Genomic DNA, 21217 nt, shown 5'->3' on the forward strand with positions numbered 1-21217 from the left:
TAATTAATCCAAAATTACTTTGCAATTTAGTTTTGTTATTATTTTATAATAAGAATATGAAATATAATCTGAAAAATTAAATACATATAAATATTTATATTAAAACTATAAGAAATTAGTGTTAAAAGAAAGACACAATAATTAATACATTTGTACCTCATCATTTACAAAACCTTTGATATTCACTGAAAAAAACATAGGTTTCACAAACGTTATAGTTAGGAATTAGCATTTAAAAAACCTTGCAAATTTATTGAAAAAAACATAGGTTTCACACACGTTATAGTTAGAAATTAGTATTTAAAAAACCTTGCAAATTCATTGAAAAAACCATAGGTTTCACACATGTTATATTTAGGAATTAGCATTTAAAAAAACATGCAAATTCATTGAAAACCCCCTAGTTTTCACACGTTATAGTTAGCTGAATATTTCTCTCATACAAAACCTTTGGAATTCCTCCGTTATAGTTAGCTCAGCTAACTATTACTTGCGCGCCCGCAATGCACTGCTGATGACGTCACATATAACATCACTCATGACATGGTCAGTGACATCACTCATGACATCACTCATGACATCTCAAATGACTCCACTGTCCTGACCATGCTCCGTGTGTTATCCAGCATGTGCTCAGCTGTGAATATCCTGCCAAGGAAGGTTTCCAGGTGTCCTCTATACTACACAAGGCTGTGCTCATCCATCATTTTCTCACCAAGATCAGTGTGCAGGAGCTGAATTGTGAGGATGGGATTGTGCTTTCATCCAGATACCTGCAGTCCATTCGGAGTCACCACACTATGTCTCGATTAGCGTTTTTATGCTGTTGCTTCTTTACAGTTAAAGAAATACTCATTCTCTTTTTCTTTGCTGCCTTGACACTCAACTATTAAGCATTATAGTGAGATTGTCAGATTGAGGCAACAAGAGGCAGCTACATGCAAGACAATATTCTCCTAGCAGGTTGATCGAAACTAGACTGTCCAACAGATTGTTTGATAGACGGCCTACCACGAGCCCCAGACAAACATTGCCCCTGCTAGCCTCCTTTTTCAGCACCTTATCCTGCACGACGGTTCCAGTTGACCACTATTGTATACTCTTTTCTGTCTCCTGCAGGTTCCCAAGCATCTCCACTTTTGATTCTTCTCCTGCCCCTCTGCATTTCACATTCCCTGAAGAGGTCTCATGGAGGTCACCACTGTGAGCTAACTCTGATACTACACAACCATATGTGCTTCTGATCAAAGGCTGGGGTCCCTTTGAAAGACATCATGGGTGCCACACCTACCTCTACAACAACCATACAAGCCCCGTGTGTAGTGGCCCACCACCATTGTATCTCATTACAGCGCAGAGGCAACAGCCTGGCACCGAGGGCCTTTCAGGCTGACTCTGGCACTGACCCCCAATCCCTGCTCAATGTAGCCCCCTCTTGGATCTCAGCAAGCCCAGCTGCTCTCCGCAAACCGCCTAAATTTACAACATCAAGTGCTCAAAAAAAGTCATCTAACGCAGCCAATGCAGCATGGAACTCTATACCTACTAATCTCAGAGCATTGACCCTCAGTCTTATGCAACAACTCGAATCTCACCTATCAGTAATTCCTAGACTAAAATGTTCAAAGCAACTGTCGAACTATAAAGCAAACCTGTGTTAGCTGTGTATACATTATATATAGAAGCTTTGTATAATTTATGTTTATAAGTTGTTTTTTATATAATAATAACATAATGGAATAATATTATGCATATTACATTGGTCTAACCTCAATGTAATCCCAAACGTTAAAATAGTTGCTTTGTGATACTCTCTCATATCGATTGCTCCAGGTGTGTTATATAAATGGATAACTACTACTACTACTACCACTACTACTACTGATTATAATAATAATAATTTGCAATTTGTGGGGGCGTGGCCTTGGAGCCGATGGCGTGAGCTGCTGTGCCGGTGGTTTCCAAAGGCAGAGCTGTCACCTGGCAACATCCTGAAGCTTAGCTGCCACTCCAGCACCCGTTTCACTGGTGGGGTCCTCCTTGGTGGCCCCACCAAGTGCCAACAAGCTCCTCTATGAGGTTAGGGGACCGCAAAATACAGTTTTCATGTGCGCCATCCAAGATGGTGGCTTGCTATGGCCTGGTACCCGGCTCAACAACCATATAGTGGTTAAGCTGTGGTCAGCGGTGGGCAATGGCATCTGACTCCCTGCAGCTACCCTCATCAGGACACTTTCACAGCTCCTTGTTTGGGTCCTGGACGGTAAGGTGAGCCCGGGTCCTGGGGTGCAGAGAACGTTGATGTCTGGCCATCCCCCAAGAAAGGCCCCACGCGCCTGCAGTGAGAATCATGGTGGGGGACCTAGGGGAGAAATCAGGAGTAGCCAGTCCCATCAAATCTCCTTGCCCCACAAGTTAGGGCCTCACTCCTTTCAAAACTGGGTGCCTGCAAGGAGCAGCAGCCCATGATGGACTAGAATTCAAAAGGGCTGCACCTGCCACTAGGGCCCCTATAACAGTATGCCCAACCAGTGAACTGTGCCATGCAGCCAGAGGCCCTTGAGGGTAAACGAGAATTGATTCTCTGCAGTGGTGGTGGCCTGGAATCCTGTGGGAGTGGTTGGGTGAAGAGCTCCTGCTGCCCGGTGTTATCTGCAGACCAGGTTGTGGGTTTGCATGCCTAGAAGAGAGACACCTGAACTGGCCACTTCCTACTCTCTCCCTGCACATTGTACCAATGCCTGCGGTTCCTGGTGAGCTCTTGGAGTCCTGAAATAGACCAAACATTTGATCACTGCTGAGCCATTGGTGGAGGGACAGTACTTAACCACTGCTGGGACATTGGTGTGCCATGGAGGCACCTGTGTGGCAAGTGCTAGATTTTTTGAGGGTTTAATTTCCATCATTTTTGGAGCCATATGGCGCAACTCTAGAGGGAAGGGGACTGAGGTAAGCGCTCGCCCCCTTTCTGGATCTCACAGAGACACTGTGGGAGGCCGTTCAGACCATAGACGGCACACTTCCGCCACATTTGATTCCATTTTTTGATGGCTATTAGGGACACTAGGGAGGCTCTGAACAACAAAACAGACATGATGGTGGCTTAAGAGACGACCATCGTAAGCTGTAGAAAGCAACTGATGAAAACCAAGCACACTGCCATTGACATACAACTGGCAGTGGGCACTCTCACATCCCGAATGGCGGAAGTGATGGGTAGAATACGCTCCCTGGAATTCAGGGTGGAGGATTTGAAGGGCAGATCGCCTCAGAATATTATCCGCATAGTGGCCCTACCAGAGCGCATTGATGGGCAGGACTCGGTTTTGTTTGTGGAGGAGTGGATTAAAAAGGAGATAGCCTCTAATGGCCTCTAGCCCTTCTTTGTGCTGGGCAGAGCGCACCAAGTGCCAGCTCAGCCATCCCCTCCAGGTGCCCCACCAAGAATGGTAATAGCGTGCTTTCTCCATTTCCGTGACAGCGATTATATCCTTCAAATGGCATGAGACAAGGGAGATCTCCTCATTGAGAATCATAGATTGATGGTGTTCTTAGACTGCATGATGGCAGCATTCTTCCTTCATGGCGACTAAGACGAGACTCAGACAACGGGGGGTCAAATATGCCATGCTCTTCCCGGCTAAATAGAAAGTACTCACGGATGACGGAGCCAGGTTCTTCACAGATCCGAAGGAGGTATGGGCCTGGATAGATGGGCACCCAAGGGTTAAAATTGTGCCCTACGCACCCAGACGCATCACACAGAAGGTGCAAGGGCAGAACCACTCTGGACATGCTTCGCCTAAGAGTGCCTCGAAGGAGCAGGCTTTAAAGGATTGGTTGAGGGCAGTGGCAGGTCGTGGAAGATCCAGTATGGACAGCATCCCAGCAGATGGAGGCAAAGACTCCAGTGCCTCCAATTCGGACACCAATTCCATCTCTACCGGGAACACTGCCTCTGATGGTGACTTGCCATGAATTACTCATCACACCTGGGGTGACGGATGCCTTGGAACTTTGGGCACTGCAATTGATAACTGTGTAGAGCACATGGGAGCTGGAGAGCCTGTTTGCTTATACCTTTCTTTGTGTTGAGGTATCCCCTACATAGCCACCTGTTTTTCTTGCATGGGGGCATCTCATCATCCCACCTTAGCTAACTGTATGATTCGCGCACTAACTCTTTGTTTTGGTTAGTCTTGTTTGGTTGGTGGGGCTGAAGCCTGTCTGTATTGGATGGGTGAGGGGAGGTTGTTTGATGCTTGTGTCTAAAGTGACTTCTGAGTGCATGGTGGGACGAGGTTAATAGCGGGGGCCTGTTGGTGGGTAGGGCTGCGGGTTGATGAGTTTAGCGATGGCGTGTGCATGAAATGATTATAAGGTACTATCCTGGAATGTTCAGGACATAATAGCTTGTCCATTCGCTACAAGGTTCAAGTCTATTTGAAGAGGCATGGGGCAAATATCGCCCTCCTGCAGGAAACACAGATTACGGTTTCAGATGACGCGGCATTGCAGAGAGGCTGGAGGGGGCATCTGACTTCTACCATCTTTTCAGCTTTTGCTAGGGGGTCTTCATATGGGTCACCCACAGGTGCACTTGCAGGTGTTAGAGAAATGAGTGGATAAAGAGGGCCGATATGTGGGGATGAATGGCCGCCTGAGAGACAAACGCATACCACTGGTCAACATCTACGCCCCCAATATGGACCACCGTAAGTTCTTAGACAAGATGTCCTTGGTTTTGGCACCCTTTATGACTGTACCAACTATAATTGGGGGGGATTTCAATGGCACAGTTAACCCCTCCTTGTATAGATCCTACCCACTTTTGCTTAATTCCCTAATCCACCAGACCACAATGTTGTCACCTGAGACGACGGAAGGGTTGAGTGCTGAGGTCATCAATACAAGGGGGCCACTGATATGTTGAAAACGATGGCCCTAGCTAGAGTATAAGGTTTGGATAGACAACTGATCCACGTATTCTGCTCAGCTAGTCCTCCGGCTCATGGAAGTATATTGTATATTGGATGGCACGTGAGATCCGGGTTCTGTTGCCGACTATGAAGGAGGCATTGATAGTTCCCCCTCATCAAACCGAGCCACCAACCCCAGAAGTTGTCCTTGTACAAGTCCCTGTCAATGCTCAACATCAATTACAAGGTCCTGAGCTGAGTGTTGGGCACAAGATTGCTGCCCCATATGCATTGTCTTATTCATGCAGAGCTGACGGGCTTCATCCCGGATAGGAACCCACAATGAACATCCAATGGTCGACTGCAATACCGCTGGCGGCAGCCTTAATTAACGAGCAAGCTATGGTAATGTCCCTGGATAATGTGAACGTTTTCGATAGCCTGTACTGGCTATATTTGTATGTAGTGCTGCGCTGCAAGGGCCTAGGAGAAGGGTTGATTGGTTGGGTCAAGCTGTTATACACAAACCCTAATGCAAGAGTAAGAACGGGGGGATAGTGTTGGAATCCTATGAAGTGGAACGAGGTACATGCCAGGGTTGTCCCTTATCCCCTCTCTTGTTTGCCATTGTTGTGGAACCTCTAGTGTGCAGGACCCAAGACAGCACCTACTATAGATGAATTGCGCTCCGGGGAGGTTTGTACTATGTTGCACTCTATGCCGACCACCTGTTGTTTTTCCTGATAGCCACATGTTCAATAGGTGGGTGGGCAGTTGGGACAAAGCAAACCTTCTGGAAATGGTAGTCACTCCCATGGCTGATGCACCTACTGCTGGAGCCTAAGGGAGTCCTAGCAAGCCTGATGTCCTCTAACTGGCTGCAAAGCACTGCTGAATGAGACATTTGCAGAGAGTTGGGGTGTTGATGCCCCATTATTACCCTACCATGTCCCTTCATGGCTGACTCATTTCCTCTGGGTGGATCCAACTCATCTGCTAGGGTAGTGGACAGCCCTCGGGCTGTAAGTCCTAGGCTATCTATTTGAATTTGGAATGTTGAGATCCTATGAGGATCTGCAGGTGGTTTATGACCTGCCGGCGGGTCATTTTATTTTCTATGGCGTACTGCGATGATCAGGCAGGGATGGCGATGTGGGCAGGAGGAGCGAGCCACATTGGAGGGCCATTCTACACTTTGCAACTCATTGGGCAGACACCGTCCAATAACATGGTTATACCTGCCATTCCAAGTCGACACCTGTGTGCCCCTTGATGCCCTGAGGGAAACCTGGGCTACTGACATCGGTACTCCTAGTACGGATGCAGACTGGCATGCTAAAGAGTAGATTCCGCATCCTCCACAAGACTGGCGGGGCCCTCAACTATCGGCCTGAGATCTGCTGCCGCATCGTGGCCGTGTGCGCCATACTTCACAATATTGCCACCAAGCGGAGGATACCTGTTGAGGTGTCTGGTAGTGAGTCGGAGGGGGACGACTTGCCACCTGCACATGTGCATCATGCACACGGGGAGAATCCTGCTGAAGGTCAAAGGCACCGCACGCACATCACACAGAACTATTTCTAGTGCATCCATACCCCACACACAACACTGCACTCATGCAAGCCATATCAAAGATTGACATGAGGATGATTTGTTTTCAGAATAAAGCTTGTGTTTATTTCACACAGACTCAATGTGCCTCCATCAGCAACAGAAATGGGTACGGTATACACAAATCCAACGTCATGTAACCTAAGCTGGTGTGCATGGTTCCCTCACCATCACACAGCATGTAATGTCATGTAACTAGTGCCTCCTGGCGCGCGCACCCAGTCACCTCTCACCCTCCACGTTAGGCTGGTCCTGTCGGGATGCAGTGTTGGCCCGGCCACTGCGCCTTCTGTCTGGTTGTACCGGCACAGACAGGCTGCTGAAGCTAGATGTCTCTTCGCTTGCATCATCCTCCCCCCCTTGCATTGCTATGGTCAGCCGCATATTGGTGCTCCACAGCATTTGTGACCTGCTCGAGGGCCCTTGCAACGTCTGAACAACATTGGACCATCTGGATCTGCATGGCCAATGATCTCCTCGAGAGCTGGGATGTGGCATTCCCGATCAGGTGGTTTGAACGGGTGTAGGCTGACAGCCGTGTGAGCAGCTGCCTGTGGCGTCTGCGGGTGATGTCCTGCTGCCCTACCATCAGCTGGTTGCTCTCCCTCACCGCTGTGGTCAGTTCCTGCACACTCTGTGTGAGGAGACTGATATTGCGTGCTGTTTGTACAGCTGCAGCTGCATTGCTGCCATGTGTTGCGCCTGTTTGCGGTGCACACGCAGCATCTGAGACTCTATGCCCAGGCCCAAGTTGTGTGCATGTTGCCCCATGGCTGCTGTGGTAGGCACGGAGCGCTGCTGCCTTGCCCTACTGCTGGCCTGGGCCCTCACACTTGATGTGGTATGTGTCTGGCTCATGGGTGGTGGTGGGGTCTGCTCCACTGCCTCATGTGCCGAAACTTTCTGTTGTGCTCTGGCTGTAGCTGCTGGGGTGGCCCTGCGTGTCGGTGCAGGTGCAGGCTGCCTCTCCCCCTCCACCACTTCAGGTGTCTCGGCAATGTGTAGGTTTTCGCTGTCGGACGTGTCTGTATCCACTGCACCTGTGATGTGAATCAGTGCATGATTACTGGTATGTTTAAGGCACCTGGGATGTTGCAACATGCATGCAGGCTCACTATTGGTTAATGCATGCATTCCCTGTCTGGCTTTAGGGGTCTGTGCATCTTTACTAATCTGCCTGTGTTTGGCTATCAATGCACCTTTACACACTACAGGTTCCACAATGCATTTGGGCGTTTGGGAGGAGCAGGGACTGGAATACTATGCTCACAAATATGGATTGCACTGGGGGCATGGGCATTGTTAGGGTATGGGGTCGCAGTAGCATGCCTCTTACCTTGAGATTGTTGTGTGGGGTGGGATGTGTCCAGTTGTGTGATGCCCACGCAGGCTTCCGGCTGTATGGTGTCCTCCTGTAGGTCCTCCATGGGGGTGTTTTCAGGGACTGTGGAGTGTCCCCCTCCCGTTGCCAGTCTGTCCCCCAGTCTCTCAGCAATGCGCTCCTTGGCACGTCCTCTGAGGTTGTACCACCTCTTTTTGAAATCATCAATTGAGCGGTGGATGACTCCTACTCCGTTCACCTTAGCCTTGATGCCCACCCAAATGCGCCTCTTGGTTTCCTCTGGCACCTTCCGGGACAGCTTCCCAAACAGTTGGTCATGGTCCCTGCTCACTCCTTCAATGAGGTACTCCAGTTACCTCTCACTGAATTTTATTTCCTCTTGCATGCTTTCTCACTTGGTCCTGCAGCTTCCTGGGACATTGTAGATGTATTTGCAATCCTGTTTGGGCACTGCAGGGTGTGGATCCTGGAGCTCAGTTCTCTGCCTCCTCCTGTATCCAGCTCTGTGCTCTGAATGATGTTTGGAGCAGGCTACTTCCTGGTAGTGATGTCATCATTGTGCTCCAAATGCAAATTATCGTTTTTGCGATCTCGCAATGTGCAAGATCGCTATTTGCGATTTCGCAATTTGTGGTGTGGAAACTGCCAATTTTGCGAATTTTGAAGGATTTTACCGAAATCGCATTTGACGATTGCGGCAAGGTGCGACTCGCTATTTATTAGCGATTTTCATGTTGCATCTAATTCTGCGAATTCTTAATAGCGATTCATTATTTTTCGCTATTTGGAATTCGCAGAATGTATGCTTGATGAATCTATATGATTGTCATCTACAATGCCAATAGCTGTAACTTATTCAAATGCGAGACCTATCGCATTGCCAATGCTTGTTGGATATTGCACGGAACTCTAAATGATGCAGTTTTATTGTGTGCACTGACTGCAGTAACCTGTTGATTTATGTAAATAGACATTCTATTTAAGAAAGTGTTACTGTTGCCTTCACCAGCTACCTCCAGTGTGGTCTTAGCTATTCAAAGCTGTATTTTTCTGAATTCCCATGATTGACAACTTAATTTCTACCTCCCACAGAAATGCTGAATTCTAAAGAGTCCACAAGGAAGGAAATGGCAGTGAGATGCTTGGAGGTGTTCTGTGTGTCTAAAGAGGACTATTGGGTTAATATTGTTAACGCAGGTAATGTTGTGTTTGCAGCATGGTGTCAATTTTAACTTTCTTCTGATGTTTTAATGTGCTGGAGTACCTTTAGAGTGGTATTTATATCTAAAATTTCTCTTGTAACTGCCATTACAGCATTCCATAAGATATGGTGATTCAGTGATGTCCTAGTTGTAAATAAGTAATCATTAAACCCTTTTTTGTGTGTAAAACAACCAGAGCAAGAAAACTATTGTAAAACCAAAAATATACTCCTTTGATTTGCTTTATTGAACTTTTATGATTGGAATATCAACTTTAGTTATTATCGCATAATTCTATCCTTAAATTACATTACAATATATTAAAGGCATTAGACTCCGTCAAGGCTCTGTTAGACAGCGTAGGTGGATCTCCTAAAAGTTAGTGCAGTGGCATATTATTTACGGCAGTAGTGGCCGGCACGGATCGCGGGTGGCAGGGTGGGTAAGGGGATTATTAAAAACAAGAAAAAAACATACTGTACCGCCACGTCTCTCTGTTGTCACTCCTCTGGAATGGAACAGGAAGCAGGCAGCCAGGCTCCCCTGACCAATTACAACGCTGCAATGCAGCATTGTGATTGGTCTGCGCACCATGGAATGGCGCTCAGCTACAGACTGAGGGCCTGGGCATGTTCTCCATGCAGGCTGTAATGGAGAACATGCGAAGTACACATGACTGTTTGGCCGGCCAAACAGTCATGCACACACAGGAGGGTGCTACCACTCCTCCCCGGCCCCACCCGCCCATCACGCAAAGCTGCTGCACCAGGGCAAAATAAAATGATAATAACATTACGTTATTATCATTTTATTTTTCCTTTCTTTCGCTGCTTCAAAACAGTGGGGCGATGCCCCTCCGCCTTAGTGAAGAAGCCGCCATTGTGATGGGCATTCTCCACAGATAAACCCCTTGAATAAGAAGGAAGGTGACCCTTGTCCACAATATGTGGCATGCTTCATCATCACATCTATCCTCTTTCACAGTGCAGACGACATGCATCCTGCTTTACAAGGGTGGTGGGGCAGCTTACAGGTGGGGTAAGCATAGCTTTAAGCACAGGTTTTGTACTGAAATACTTTTCCTATTTTGCCTGTGTGATGTACAATTCAGCACACATGAAAACTTTGAAAAGTTTGGATAAATACAAACAATTCTCCAAATTAATTCCAGGCTCAAAGAGGCATTATTTTTTGGGGCAAAGCCCTGCTCACAAATGTTAGTAGGTAGAACTTTGTGTCAAAAACCATGGGTGGTTGAATGGGAATGTTTTTAAAAAGAGCAAGATCTTGTTTAGCAATCTGAACTGGTACAACAGGCAGGGGACAAGACTGTAATCTGATGCCCGAAGAAGAGCTGGTCATTAAAGCCCAGTATTTAAGAACTGTTCTGGCAGAGGGCAAGCTTGTAACTCATTGCAACAGGTGGCATTGGGTCATAGTAACTCCTGACCTGCTATCAGTATTATCTCAGACTTAATAGCTTTGAGTTTTCAGAGAAAATATGCCAATTGTGATACTGATGCCCTCCATTTATTTACTTTAATTATTAGCAATGTCAGTCCTGCAAAACCAATTTAGTTTTGTTGGTGTGGATAAATAATACAATATGAGAAGACTTAATTACCCTAGGTGACTACTTGTGAAATAAACCAAATCACTCGAATACTGTCTCCTAATGCAAATTTCCTAGAGTGAACAGGAATCTTTCATGGTCTATGGTTTTTACTCGGCCGACAAAGCCAGTAAGACCAAGGCTCTCAATTCACCTTCCTCGGCTACAGCTGCTCTCATCCATCTCCAAGCCAGTCCCCCCGATGGAGGTGAAATCAGATGGGTGATCTTGTAACACACCATTGACCTATACGTATGTTGTTAATTGGCAGCTCATGTGTGACTGATTGATTATGGGAATTGCAGAAAACAATGAGATAGGCCTTAAAATGACTCAACACTTTTAGATCGGCCCTAGGTTTTTCCAGATAGAGAATTATTACCTACTGGTGGTCGCCAGTAGGTAGTTATAGTAAGGACCTACTTTCAATAGGAAAATAATTTTTTTTATGCCAATATCTTTGAGGTCGTTTAACAAATCTTTGCAAAATTTTCTAAACTAATGGTGCGGTCAGGTCATCTACTATGTTGAAAGTTTTGGGGTGATTCGTCAAGAGGGGACCAAGAAAAAGGGGGGGTCCCAAAACGTGTTATCTCCATGTTAATTTCCATAGGAAACTGTTGACTCAGCTACAGCCTGAACTGCCAAATGTGGCAGAAAGGTAGCTCTTGGTCCAGAGTGCACTCTTTTTGTTAAATGGTCTAAATCCGTTCAGTAGTTCCTGAGAAATTTAAAGATTTCTCAGTTATACAACTGGGGACACCGAGGATCTGCAAACCCACCCGATCTCGTGCCTGCAATCTGATTGGTGCCAACACTTCAAAACAGGAAGTGCTGGCAGCCATCTTGTCACTCGGTTGAGCCGAGTCACAAGAAAATAGGTAAATAAAAGTGAAAAAACAAGAAAAGAGCTCAGGGTAGAAACACCCTGACCCCCTAGGCCTGCTCAAGGAGTCCCACGGGAACCCCCAGGGCCAAAAAAAGCATATATTTTCAAACAAATTCGGCGTGATCGCGGTGGATTTGCGAATTCGGCAGAATTGTTTTTAAAAAAACGAAGCATGCGCTCCTGTGCTTCGGTTCCTTTAAGCTCTTGGATGGGCCAGGTCCCGGGGAAATGAATATATTAGATGTGGGGGCCCCCATATGCTCTGGGTATTGTCACCTCACCTTCCCTAAGAGCAATAGTAGATTTCAAGAATCCGCACCACAACTCAAGGAGCTGTCCCACAGAAGAATTTCAAATCCTTACACAACATTTGAAATATTTAATTGGTTAGTATAACTGTAATATTCCACATTCAACTAGTTTTGGTGCTTGATGTACATATTAGTATCTACCTATAAGAGAGATTCACATCAAAAGAAGGCTACCAAGTTTTTTGCTGTTATTTTTGTTTTTCGGATCGAAAACCTTTCCCAACTGCAGGTTTGCCTTCTGAGCAGGATTGCCAGCACAGAGGAAATCCAGCCAAAGCTGCTCCAGAGTGCACTATAGACCAAGCAGAAAAATCCTGGTCTCCACATGAATCTGATGTGTGGAAATCTTTCACAATCCCTTCTGGAGAGAAGAAGCTGTGCCGGAAAATGGCACAAATAACACTAGGCAACAAAAACCTGAGCCAGGGAAGTCATGGAAAATATTGATTTGGAACTTCTTTGATGCACAGACATCTTAATGATGGACATCAATATCAATTTAATGCTGAGAAAACAACAAAGACCAAATGAGGTGGTATTACAACATACTTCTGCATTACAACATCCCATCCATCCTGGTGACAGATTGCTCCAGGACATCCTTCAGCGGGAAAAGGGTTAGTATAATGCATGCACTTGACTGTTAGCTTGCACTGTCTTGTCTGTAAGACAATGATGTCCATTGAAGAGCAGAGTGTGCAGAATAATCAAATCCTATTACACTGGGAGCTGTGCCTAAAAAATATTTTTTATTTTAATCCAAGTAGTTCTCAAAGTACACATTTCTAATCCTTTGTAGAAAGTCTTGGAAACGTTGTTATGAAAATCTCAGAATCAACTTCAACCACAAATATTCCTTCCTCCAATATAAGAATTGATCTGAGCTTTGTTGAATATACTGGGTCAGGCAGTAATATCTATACCTAATAATAAAAAGTCTCTTTTGTCCATAAGCGGTTTAAAGGTTACCATATCAGAGGCATTTGCAAGTTTCCAAACAAATGCTCACAAATCATACTCTGTTCTCAGAGGACTGTAACATAAAAATCAGTGGTAGTCCTTCACTTCACTTTGTGATTTAAAATCATTACTAGAAAGACCATGCCTTTCAGTGCATAGTGACCACTTGCAAAGATGAGGAGTAACTGTTTTTTCTACAAGGCACAGCCACAATCGATTGGGTACCTCTCACTATACATTTATTTGTAGCCTAACAATTTCTTAAAGTTTATAGAAAGCAGCCAATAACAATTCAATTACCTTAAAACAGTCACATTTGTCCTACTTAAATGAACTCTTCATCGTGAAGACATCTGAGTTCATGCATTTGCTATATGTGCAGAGTAAACCTTTCCAAAAGGCAGTAGAGAGTTGTATACGGTTAAAGTTCAGTATACAGTCAGTGACCAATAGGAGAAGTAGCTGGTTTGTAGACTAGTAATACATTGTGATGTAGTATTCTTTAAAGAGGTGCCTCTTCAAATCTTTCCTAAATTGGAGCAGTATTGGAGTGGTTCTGATGGATATAGGGATATTGTGCGAGATATGTTCCCTTTCCATCTATCTAAGAACAGTGTGCTGGGGTGCACAGCTATGTTGGTACGAAAGGTTCGTCCAGTTTGTTGGTGCCACACAAGTAATGTCAGGTGTCCCTCGGCGTTAGGTAATCACAACAAAAATGTGAGGTCAGCGGACCGCTGATCTCATCCTTATGTGCAAACTCCTAATTGTTTGGGAAAAGACTTTGTGTGCACATAAGGATGAGATCAGCGGTCCGCTGACCTCACATTTTTGTTGTGATTACCTAACGCCGAGGGACACCTGACGTTACTTGTGTGGCACCAACAAACTGGACGAACCTTTCGTACCAACATAGCTGTGCACCCCAGCACACTGTTCTTAGATTGTTACCTCTTCGTGTCCAAACCGACTGAGCTAGCACGCTAAACATGCAACACAATTACGAAGAAATTGCTAAGAGTACTGAGGCCCGCGCCTCCACTTTTGCATTTAACCCGGATGAAGCCGACCGAATCTATGCACTAATTAGGGAAGAGACCACACAGGAGACTACCACGCGCTCAAAAGAACAATATATAAGACAACTGATATATCTAAGTAAGAGACGTATTAACCAACAACTGCATGCCAGCACACTGGTTAAATATCACCGCAACCAACGAATACCCAGGGGCCTCAGAATCGCCTTGAAACCATCACTCTGCAAGAACTCCAAAAAATTCCAGGAAAGATGGTATGAAATCTTGAATAAATGCTCTTTGGATTTAATCCTACTAATTATTGAGGAACTCTCCGGAATACTTGAGGAACTCACTACGGAAATCGAAGATACATCGAATGAACTATCCAAACTGCTATCTGAGGATGAATTAAAAGAAATTCTAGAAGATGTTCAAACACAGATCAAGAAACACTCTAATGAGATCAATGAACGGAAGATACGGAAGTATAAAAGAGACACCACGGATTACAGATTGGGAGAGGTCTACACGTGGGCGGAGATCTACGCTCAAAAAAGGAGAAACAGACCACCAAACTCCCAAACGGAAACCTCATCTTCTGATAGTGACAGCACACAGAGACCGAAAAAGACCACCACAACTCACACGAGCGCAGATACTAATATAGCGCAGCAACCAACCACAAGTTTCCAAACAGAACCGAACCCTTTTTTAGAACAGGGCCAGGCACAAAAAGGAGACCCCGGAGAGGACAGAACAAAGGAAAGAGAAAAAGAGAAAGAACCACAGATTACGAGAAGCACAACAGGTACCATCAAGGACAAGAAATCCACGAAGAGGACATAAACAGTGAAGAACTTGTCATCAACATTAGTGAATATCGAATGACCAAACACGAAAAGACATTACTACAAAAAGGCACATCTTTTGTGCCCACGACCAACACGACCAACTTGGAACTGGAAGTCAGTCTATTTAAACTGATGCGGAAATTACGTTTACGCCATTTTTTTGAAAATGTCCTACCGGAACAACCAACCAAAGAGCAAGACCAACTATTAGGGCTAAGACCACACAGCACATTCCAATCACCAGTGAGCCACAAAACCTTGGATCTATTTGAAAACAGAGTTAAGAAGGATCTAGCAAACATCAAACATGGCCATAAGAAGTCTAGGAATATCACACAAAAAGACAGGGATACACTTAGAAAATTGTCCCAAAATGTTCGGATCATATGTACCAAGGCTGACAAAGGGGGCGCGTTAGTTATCATGGACAGAGACATGTACGAACGGAAGACCATGGAACACATCATGGATGTAACAACATACATGAAACTGGACTACAATCCCACAACAGAATACATGAAAACTCTGTTGAACATTTTGGAAAGAGCGCACGAAGCGGGCACAATTAATGATAGGACCAAAAACTTTCTGATTAAAACCAACCCAAAAAGCCCCACACTCAGAATGGTACCCAAAATTCACAAAGATCTCAAAGACCCTCCCATGAGACCCATAGTCTCTACGTGTGGAAGTCTACATGAACCGATTGGCCAACTCCTGGACAAATATCTACAGCCAACGGTGCAGTCCATGCGGACATACACCAAGGATACGACACATTTCATCTCAAAGCTCAATAACCTTCAGATTCATCCACAAGACCAAACAATCCTATGTACCGCTGATGTCCCAGCTTTATATACCTCCATACCCCATTCCCTGGGGATAGAAGCTATTGAGCAAGCGCTCCTTAAAACGGACTTGGGCACTGACTTCCAAACATTCCTGATGGAATTGATGCTCTTTATCCTTTACCAGAGCTACTTTAAATATATAACGACTGTTGGTACCAACAACTTGTAGGAATGGCAATGGGCAATTCAGCGGCGCCTGTATACGCCAATATCTTTATGCAGCAATATGAGGAAACCCACATCTTCGTAAATGAAGAATGGACAAGAAACTTACTTCTCCTAACTAGATATATCGACGATATTTTTATCGTCTGGAAAGCCTCTAAGAGTGAACTACAACACCTACTGGAAAAATTCAGCCAAATTGACGAACGGATCCAACTGACATGGCAAATTTCTGAGACTACTGTGAACTTTCTCGATGTCAAAATCACCAGAAACCAACATAAGTTTGAGACTGATCTTTTCACTAAACCAACGGACCGGAACAACATGTTGCACTACACGAGCTTCCATGAACCAAACCTTAAACAACATCTACCATACTCACAAATGGCGCGCGCCAAGAGAATCACATCAGACCCCAGCAAATCCAAAGAACGCATTGAGGAGGTGGCCACCAAGTTCCTACAACGAGGATACCCCCAAAACGTCATTGAAGAGTCTAAAGACAAAATAGCCAAGATGGAACGAACAAAACTCCTACAAACAACAGAGAAAAAGCAACAGACCAGGACAGTGGTAGTTTCGAAATTTTCCACAGCCACTAGGAGATTTAAACAAATCATCAACCAACATTGGCCACTGTTGAACTTAGAACCAGACCTTGGACAAATCTTCAAAGAACCTCCCTTATTCGCATTCTCCAGGGCTCAGAACCTTGGTGAACTCATCAGATTCAAACCCACAAGAAAACAAAAATTCACAGGCACCAAACCATGTATGAACTGTGGGAACTGTAATTCAATTATTAAAGGCAATGTCATCAACCACCCAATGAGAGGCTATACCATAAAATTAAAGGTGAATGCAACATGCGACTCGAGCAACGTGATCTACGCTCTAAAATGCCCCTGCGGGAAATTATACATCGGCAAAACTGAACGCAAAATAAAAATAAGACTCACAGAGCACAAATCAAACATCAGACTGAAATCAGTAAAATCATCAATCGCAATGCACTTTGTGGAAGCAAACCACAATATCTCACAACTTAAATTCATCATCCTAGAAACAATACCAAAAATTGAAGGACGAGACAATACTAAATTTCTTCTTCAATGTGAGAATACCTGGATCCACAGACTTTCTACCCAGAAGCCACTTGAGCTCAATGACAGAATAGAACTTTCTTGTTACTTATAAAAAATTGCTCGGCTGAGCAAAAATATGTCTCCTGTGTAAATGTACTGTGTCACATTACCCTGACATGATCACGGTGAATTATATGTATAGCACTGTTCTACAGCCATTATTTCCACACTGTTATTTTTTTCTCCGTTTAACATTGCTTATTTTCAAATTTTCTATTTTTCCTGACTGCCCCTCATTTCATGCACATAGTAGATTCTTACGTATAACCGCCTTTCTTGAACCACTACCGACATTAGGCATCTTAGTCTTTCCTCCACCTTCATGATCACGTGAGCGCGACTATAGGATTTTAGTAAACACCGGAGCCGGCAGTTAGACTGCATCCAGCGTTGACGAATGGAACGCCGCGTGGCAGAACCCATGAACCTTGTACACAGGTTAGTCCCGTTCCTCATCAAGTGAGAACGGCATACTGCTTATAACCTTATGCGCACTCTTGCAGTAACTTGTAAGTAACTTTGCTACGCGCAATTTTCCTTTTAGATCCATGCTACCGCTATCCCAGAACACACGTAAGACGTTTTCTTGGTTACACTTCACCGGTACTTTTGGCTTTATTAAGGGTGACCCCATAACCGGACACTATGACGTTTGTCCCATGCCCCCCACACACAATTGACACCCACCATACTTACACGGTATCTTTCCTTTTTTATCGCAGTATCCCTGATGAAGGGGCACCAACTGGCCCCGAAATGCATTGGATGTGTTTGATAAATGGAATATTATAATGCTCTGAAAATAAGAGCGAAAACTTCCAAAAAACAGTAGTAAATGATTACTGACCAATGAAATAAAAAAGTGAATAAAATACTATGAACTAATGATGAAATAGTTTGGAACTCCTAATTGTTTGGGAAAAGACTTTGTGTGCACATAAGGATGAGATCAGCGGTCCGCTGACCTCACATTTTTGTTGCCCTTTCCATCTATGTCTACCTCTTATTCTGCAGCACCTTCTGTGAGGATTAGAAGAATTCCAGCACCATGGTTCGTGCAGGAATAGTTGGTCATTCTTTTGTCCACTGGGCTCATGGGTATGTAAGATTGTAAAGTGTTGACAAGGAAATGGGGTTGCTTAATGAGGACATATAATGGATTGGTGTCTATGGAATGAAATGGCATCAATTTCTGCCCTTGGTGGAAAGCATTCCGACATCTGAGAAACAAGGTGCAATGATTATGCGTTGCAGATGCTATGATTTAGGCTCAGTTGCTTTATCATTCGAAATGAAGGTAACCTTTGGAAAATTGACGCATCTCTTCCCCACACACAACGTTTGTTTTTTGCAACATCAGTCAAAGGCAGACGTGGACATGGTCCAACCACTTTTGTTCACAAATAGACAATTTCAGAAACAAGTCAACAATGTAATTGCCACAAACCTCCAGGAACATGTTATGGGGTCTAGCTACAACAGTAACATCTGGTTTAACATGCCTAGAATTTTCTGAAGAGATGCAGTGAATTTGTTAGCAGACAAAGGGGGGGCGCTAGTGAGCCCGGCCCTGAGGTGGCTGCCTCTAAGTGAGGCTCTGCCAGCTGGGCTAATAATCCGTTGTTAATCCGCCAATCTCCTAACCTCTGCCAATTTGACCACTGCATCTCTGGGGGAGAGGTGTCCTTGAGGGGCTGGGCTACCAGTGTAGTATTTTTGAACACCCTGCTGCCTGGAGATAGAGATGAGAGGTGCACTGCCCGGAACATACCAGTCTTGAGCTGTAAGAGATCTGCCCCTACACCAGCAGGGTGTTACCTTGCTTACCACCACGAGCACGGATGAGGATCTAAACTCTGCCCAGAGGAGGCAGGCTTCTCCCTGCTGTCTGCTGTTGAGCTGAAGCGCTGCCCAAGATCTAGTGAAGTGCAGAAGTGGCTGGGACTAGTAGCTGGTGGGTGAGGGCCTGACTGGGGGCGCCTGGCCATTTGAATTGACTGGCTCAGAGTCCTGGATGACTATAACTGTGACTGTAGACCTGCCTGCATGAGTGGGAACTGGGATTGGAGAGATGATGGCCACCTAATCTAAGCTGCTAGGGGGAGGCCTGCCCTGCTGACCCTTCCAGGCTGGGTACGTCCTTCTCTGAGTTCTGAAGCTCACAGGGAGTGAGTTACCAGGCGGTGGCTGCATGGAGAGGCAGTCTGCTTGTTCCCCCTGGGGTGAGGCGGGACTGCTTGAGTTTGACTAGGATGTCCCTTGCTGTGAGAAGGGCGCTGAGGAAGGGGGGGCCGTCCCCTCCCAGATTGCCTTGAGACACTGGTGCTGGACCACTGCGTGGCTTGGCTCGACTTGGGACCTTGGCCTCTCTCTTTACCTGGAGGTAACACCTAGAACAAGAGTCCCTGCTGGCGTTGTCGACACACACTGAGTGGGAACACTGAGTTGGGCCTGATCTGGCCTGCAGGTGCTCTCATACTGACTTCAGCGTGAAAGAGGGGGGATAAAAGGTCCCAGTCCCTTACTGACCGTATTATTGAGAGGAATACGAGTGAAGTATTTGTCCTTGACAGTGGGGGACCCCTATCCCACTGACACCAAGAGAGTGTCAGGACAAATTCAAAGAAATTGTGGTTCAACACGGAAAAATTCCAAAAGACGAATGATCATGTGCAGTTTTTTTATATGCAGTGTTTTTAAACTGAGACTTCCTCTCTGGTGAGTAGCAAGAGGTAACAGCCAACACGTGTTTCGCCCCCTTTACATGGCCGTCTGGCTTGGGGCTTCCTCAGGGCTGTGCATTTACAAGTGAGAACATGCAGTATTTACAGTGCAAGGTATTGCAACGAAGTATTACAAAAATATGGTTTTGAAAGAAATTGATTGGTTTTAGACATAGCGTAAAAAGCCAATAAGGTATATCATAGTGGATAGTCATAAAATACATATGTTTGAATGCCATTGATTACAGTTTCGAACCAACAGGAATTAAAAAGTAGCGCATAGTAATAGCAAAAGATGGTTCAAGGGGTATTAAACATGAGTCAAAGAATGAGCGGGTGGACAGGATATGGATGTGGAGACGAGCAGAGAACAGGGGAAGGAAGAGACAGTCAAGGAGAGATGCAAAATGTGCAACGTAAATACGGCATGTACATAAAGGAAGGAAAAGACTGTGTCAGTACAGGGATATAATGGCAGTATGCATGCAAGGCGACACACATTTGTGTAAAGTAACAAATATATATACAGTACGAAATCAGAAATTGCAAATCATCAATAAAAACAGGGTGGAAGTATATTTACATAATCCCGTAGAAATTCAGGTCCAAAGGCCGGTACCAAGGTGGATGGATAGAAGAGGGATGAAAAGGTGGAATTATTTAGATAAAGTATGTTGATCAGAGTAGGGTGATGGGAGGGAATGGACCCCGGCAGTATCTAGCAATAGGTATAGCCGTTTAAACTTGTAAGTCTTGTGAACTATGTAAGGATTGAGAAAAGATTTGGCTACTACACCTTGAGGCGATTGAAGGCACATGTGTTATAACGTCTTATAACACTTGGTCATGCATAGACTACTGGCTGATTTCAAAGGATGTTGGAACTTCGATACAGGTAGTGGACCACAAACCTGAACGTGACTGATCTTAAACTTGAATCTCTGGTGTATATGGAGCCAGTGGAGTCGTTGCAGAATGGGAGACAGGCTGTCTGGGTGGCAATATTAAAGACAAGTCAGGCTGCAGTATTTTGGGTCACCTGAAGCTTATTCAGTAAAGATTCATTTGCTGCAGCTAGCAGCGTGTTACTGTAGTCCAGACGACTGATCACCAGAGCCTGAATCAGAGTTTTTCGTACCGATAGAGGGAGGAGTAGACCTTATTGAGAGTTTGATCGAAACGTACACCCAAGTTTTTAGCCACAGACTCGGGAACCGGCGCTATGCCTAACTCTGGTGGTCACCATTCTGAGGACCACAAGATTTGAGGATTGCCAATAAGCATAATCTCTGTTTTACTAGCTTTCAGTTGAAGAAAATGTTCTGTCATCCAACCTGAGACCCCCTCAAATTCCTTCTGAGTAAAGGGATTTTGTAGAAGTAGTTCTTTTGTCATAAAAGATAAAAGAAGTTGGGTGTCATTGGTTTATGAAATGGGGGTAAACCCAAAATCTCTAACAATCTTGGTGAGGGGAGCCACATATACATTGAATAGAGTAGGTCTGAGAGAAGAGCCCTGTGGCACACCCTCAGTAAGCTCAATAGTGCGAGAGCGAATAGAACCCAAGGTAATGGTCTGCGTACGTTGATTTAGGAAACTAGAAAA

At 45.1% G+C, this 21217-nt stretch overlaps 1 protein-coding gene across 4 annotated transcripts in view; it reads left to right on the forward strand.

Annotated features, from left to right (window-relative positions):
* The window catches only part of ANKAR (ankyrin and armadillo repeat containing), a 1199016-nt gene that overhangs the window by 646577 nt on the left and 531222 nt on the right, over positions 1–21217 (forward strand). For all 4 annotated transcript variants that reach the window (XM_078680368.1, XM_078680367.1, XM_078680369.1 and 1 more), the window contains one exon: positions 8968–9072. In XM_078680368.1, the coding sequence (XP_078536494.1) occupies positions 8968–9072 (105 nt within the window). The remainder of the gene's footprint in view (positions 1–8967; positions 9073–21217) is intronic.

Source organism: Lissotriton helveticus, chromosome 3_1, assembly GCF_964261635.1.
Source record: "Lissotriton helveticus chromosome 3_1, aLisHel1.1, whole genome shotgun sequence".
Classification (NCBI taxonomy): domain Eukaryota; kingdom Metazoa; phylum Chordata; class Amphibia; order Caudata; family Salamandridae; genus Lissotriton; species Lissotriton helveticus.